Here is a 4,511-nt window from a genome sequence, read left to right as displayed (position 1 = left end):
TTTTTTTTTTTTACAATACCTGCAATCAGATTGTGTGTGCTCTGCAGGGAGACGTGGAGAGGAAATTATCACAGATGATCCTGGACGAGAAGTTTCACGGTATGTGCATGCACCTCTTCTAGTATACACTACGTGCTCGATAGCTGAATATTATAAGCATTAAATAAGCATTTCCTCTGTGTTTTGTAGTGTTTTCCTGCCGATGAGTCAGATTTAAACTCACTATATGTTGCAGCTGCTTTGTGCCATTAGAGTTCATAATGCTTTGTTTTACCAGGTGAAATGAACTGAACTAAATGAGTGAGTGTGCCTGGAATCAGCAGCCATCCTATAGCTTTTTATTTACTGTTTTTCACTCTCTGTTTTCTTCCCTTTATCACCCCCACCCTACCTGACAGGTATTTTGGACCAAGGTGAAGGCGTGCTGATTGTCTTTGAGGAGCCGGTGGTGGACAAGACATACGAGGCGGCCCTGGAGACCATTCAGAACATGAGCAAAGTGGTGGACGCGCTCTACAACAAAGCCAAGAAGCTAACATAAGGTCAGCCCCAGTAGAACAGTTGGTCCCAGGTTAGCTGGTCCCAGGTTAGCTGGTCCCAGGTTAGCTAGTCCCAGGTTACCTGGTCCCAGGTTACCTGGTCCCAGGTTAGCTGGACCCAGGTTAGCACAAACACCCTGAATCCCCAACAATTCAGACATGAAACACCAGCACCACTGTCATGTAATGCATGTGATGGTGGTGATGTTGTCTTTTACTTGCACTGCTGTACCTTGTCTGCACAACCGCAGTTTCTGCCTTTTGAAGGTTTATTGCTGAGGGGATCCTTTCCATAATGTTGTCCAACACTTATATATTTATATATTCAGAATATTCTGAGTCTGTTAACGGCAGAACAAGCGCTTTTGTCAAGATAAATACAAGCTGGACGGTTGCTCTAATACCTTCCATTGTTGCTTGTTCCTCCGCTGCCGACTGCAGCGTCCCCCCTAATACTGGACCGATGTCAAAGATTGTTGTTCCCTCAGTCCCTTAGACACAATAACATGGGAAACAGGGTCCAGGTATGTTTTTGTAGCCATATATATTTCTGAGACAATATACCTGGCCCCAACCAAAACAAACTAAATATAAAAAAAGTGAAACTAAACCTTTTTTTGTAAAACTGAAACTGGCGAGAACCTTGTTAAAACTAAACTAAACTAAAACGAAATGAAAAAGTCAAAACTTAAAAATCAAAAGTTAATTAAGAATTATTCTAACTCCACCTATCAGGACCTGTGGAGCGGCCCGGCTGCAGCTCCGTTCCTCAGGCTGTTTCATGCTTCTGCGTCAACTCCACGCCGTCGTGACCCCTTCGGAGTTCTGCGTCGGGGGGGGGGGGGGGTTGCTTTGCATCGCGGCGCATTTCACCGCCATAACGCTAGGGGGTGTCCCCTGTGTCTGTGTCACTCACCACTGAAATGGAACTCCCCAATGGCAAACCCCCTTAGACTGCCGTGCTAAAATATTCATCTTATTTGTTTGGCCTTTTCTTGCTTCTATTTTTTTTTTAAAGTATGGAGAAATAGACAATCCATCAACCTAGTTACTGTAACCAGAAGATAAGCCTGAGGTTATTTGCGAGGTGTCTGGCAGCTAGTTTATGTTAGCAAGCTAACGTTAGCACAAAGTACTGCTTGCTGGCGAAGTGCTAATTTCAAAACATACTGACAAACGGACACTGTCCAAACCGATAACCCCGTCACTGTATCCAGAATGCATCAGTGATCTGGCATCTTGCTCCGCCCCACAGTAGGCTGCCTGAAACACTCAGGACAAGCTGACCAATCACAGGCCGTGCGGTCGGCGTCGCCTCGTTGCTAAGTTTGCGGGTGCACGTGGAGCTACGGTGGAGGGCTCGGAGAGGGGTTCGCGGCGGTGCTGGGGGGTCTGCGGGGGCACGCCGTCGATTCGACACAGGAGCATAAAGCAGCCTTTACCTCCAGACCTGAGAGGAATGTTGTTTCATCGAACATTTCAAAAACAGAAGGGTACTAAGACTATGACAATAAGGTCAATATAGAACTGTCCTTATCCTCCCCTCATTCTCTTCAACTTGTCTTTCTCTCCCCCCCCCCTTCCTCAGAGAGAGGAAACCATGGCTGCTGCTGTCAGGAGTGACGTGGGCCAGTCAGACCTTCCGTTGTTAACTCGCTTCACCCCGGGAGGGGGGAGGACGACAGGGAGACCCAGCGAGCCAATGAACCAGCCGACCAACTGAAGACGATGGTCCTCCCCCCCCCCCCCCCTCCCTCTGCTCTCCCTCCCTCTGTGCTCTTCCTTCCAATCTGACTGGGGGTGATCTGACACAACGTGGACAAATTCAGGCACTGTGCCCCTCTTCTCTCCCCCCCCACCACCACTGGTTTCTACTGTAAGTCCAATTGGACAAGCCTCCCTTTCCACCCCCTCCCCCTGCCCCGGTTCTCTCTGCGCTGGCCATCAGGGAATCTTGTAAAATATCAATAAAGAATACATATACAGTACTTATACATACATGTATTATATTGAAAAAAACAACAACTAGACAACATGCTCGGTCTGTTCTGAGTGTAACCGGGGGTAACTCAGTCAGTCTGTGTCTCACATCGGCTTTCTCTGACTTCCTGCGGTTTGCAAGAATTGCCCCCACAGTTAACGAGCTCACCTGAAGAATGGCCCCCCCCCCTCGTCCCTGCCCGTTTCAACCCGACGGGTCTCACTCACTCAACAAGGCATTCTGGGAATCGTGGACCAAACTTTTTGGATTTTGCTCTCCTGTCCAGTCGGGACCATGCCAGACGTAGAGGAGGACATTCATCCCCACACTGGAGTCTCCTACACCCCGCCTTTCTCACCATCCCCCCCTTGCACTCCCATTTCCTGTTTGTATATAACATTGCCAAGCGCCTTTGTTCACCAAGCCCTGACGTATTCACACCCTCTCCTGTGTTTTTGTGTGAGAACAGATGAAACCGGGCCCCTGAGAGCCCGGTCCCTCGCTCAGTGCTTCTGATGCTTGACATGTGACCGGAGAGGCAACTCGGCGATCTGAGGCGTGTAGGAAAGAAAATCAAGCTGTACATTTTTGGGAACTTCATTTTGCAAGGACATGAGGGCTTACCATGTATGACATAGAGCAAGACAAATGCTAATAATAATAATAATAAAAAAAAAAAAACGAAGCCTGCAGATTGTGTGATTTAAGGATCCTGGAAATGAAAATGTGTTCTAGGTTTTCTCCTTTCAAGCTTTTCTTTGATGTTTTTTTTTTCTTCTTCTGAAGCAATGTGCTTAAAATGATTTTAACTACCCTAATTTTCAGTTTCATGCTTTAGACAAGTGATACTTCTGCAATCCCCAGGGAAATATTACATACTGACGATTTGGTTTAAAAGGTCTCGTGTTACCGAGTTTAAAGGGAGATTTCCTTGTCTCTATGATTGTAAAGCAGGTCGAGGTGCTGTTTAAATACTGTGAAAGGGGGCGCCCGGACAGCTCAGTTGGTAGACCAGGTGCCCCTACAGTATACAGAGGACTACTCGGGTTGGACTTTATATCATTTTAAATACTGTGAAAGTAGCAAAAGGCTCATTCCACAGAGACGTGCACACAGCCCGTGTTCAGAGTCTGGGCTCTTACACGAGCCGCCACCAATCAGCAGACGGACTGTAGGTTTGTTAATTAGGGGTTAATATCAACTTTCTTTTCTTTTTTTCTTCATTTTCATGAGATATATATATAAATGTGTCACCTGCAAATTGCACTTGCAATAACGATACTTTCTTATGAGTGTGGTGGCCGGGTTGGTTCAGCGGTAGACCAGGCGCACATGTACTTCGAGGTCTATGCCTCGACCCAGAGGTCCAGGGTTCAAATCCAACCTGAGGCAGTTTCTTGTATGTCTTCCCCTCTCTCCCCTTTATCACCTAACTGTTCTGTCAAAGAAATGTCTTTTTTTTTTTTTTAAAGGCAGAAAACCCCCAAAATAATAATTAAAAATTAAAGTCTCAATAGTGACATCTGGCGGTGAGGTTGTGGCACTGCTAAAGCTCTTTCAGGGACATTTTTGAGTGTCCCAAAGTTGATTATTTCTTTTTCAAGTTGCAGACGTTGTAGCTTCAGTATGTAACAAACAGAAAAAACTGCAAACATTGGCATCACGTTGAGGGTATGTACAGTCCAACTGTACTTGACCTAAAGTAAATGACTCCTAGCTCATCATGGTATAGATGAAGTATTTTGACAGTGAGGTACTTAATGGTGTATCGCCGTCATGTAACAGTATGGAGGCTGTTTATCTTCCCTGGGGCATGGGAGAAGCTTGGGGTGCAAGTCAACACGTAAAGAAGGCAACGCCATTTTAAAAAAGCCCTAATTAACAGTAAATAAGTCCCAGCATGGGTCGACAACAGCAGTTAGCTTTCTATCTGCATTTGAATAGCAGGCAGCGTTGGTAAACCAACCCCATTACGCATGGCAGATCTTATC

The 4,511-nt window shown here is 46.2% G+C and overlaps 1 protein-coding gene across 2 annotated transcripts in view; it reads left to right on the top strand.

Moving 5' to 3' along the window:
• LOC116703529 (26S proteasome non-ATPase regulatory subunit 11A) overlaps window positions 1-2,569 on the top strand; it is a 10,053-nt gene extending 7,484 nt beyond the window's left edge. For both annotated transcript variants that reach the window (XM_032538317.1, XM_032538319.1), the window contains exons 11-13: window positions 48-99; window positions 399-542; window positions 2,128-2,569. In XM_032538317.1, coding sequence (XP_032394208.1) covers window positions 48-99; window positions 399-541 — 195 coding nt within the window. In that variant the 3' untranslated portion in view covers window position 542; window positions 2,128-2,569. The remainder of the gene's footprint in view (window positions 1-47; window positions 100-398; window positions 543-2,127) is intronic.
• Window positions 2,570-4,511: the final 1,942 nt, after the last annotated feature.

This window comes from Etheostoma spectabile, chromosome 15 (genome assembly GCF_008692095.1).
Source record: "Etheostoma spectabile isolate EspeVRDwgs_2016 chromosome 15, UIUC_Espe_1.0, whole genome shotgun sequence".
Lineage (NCBI taxonomy): Eukaryota > Metazoa > Chordata > Actinopteri > Perciformes > Percidae > Etheostoma > Etheostoma spectabile.
The sequence above is the reverse complement of the archived record's forward strand: the minus strand, read 5'-3'. Positions and strand labels throughout refer to the sequence as shown.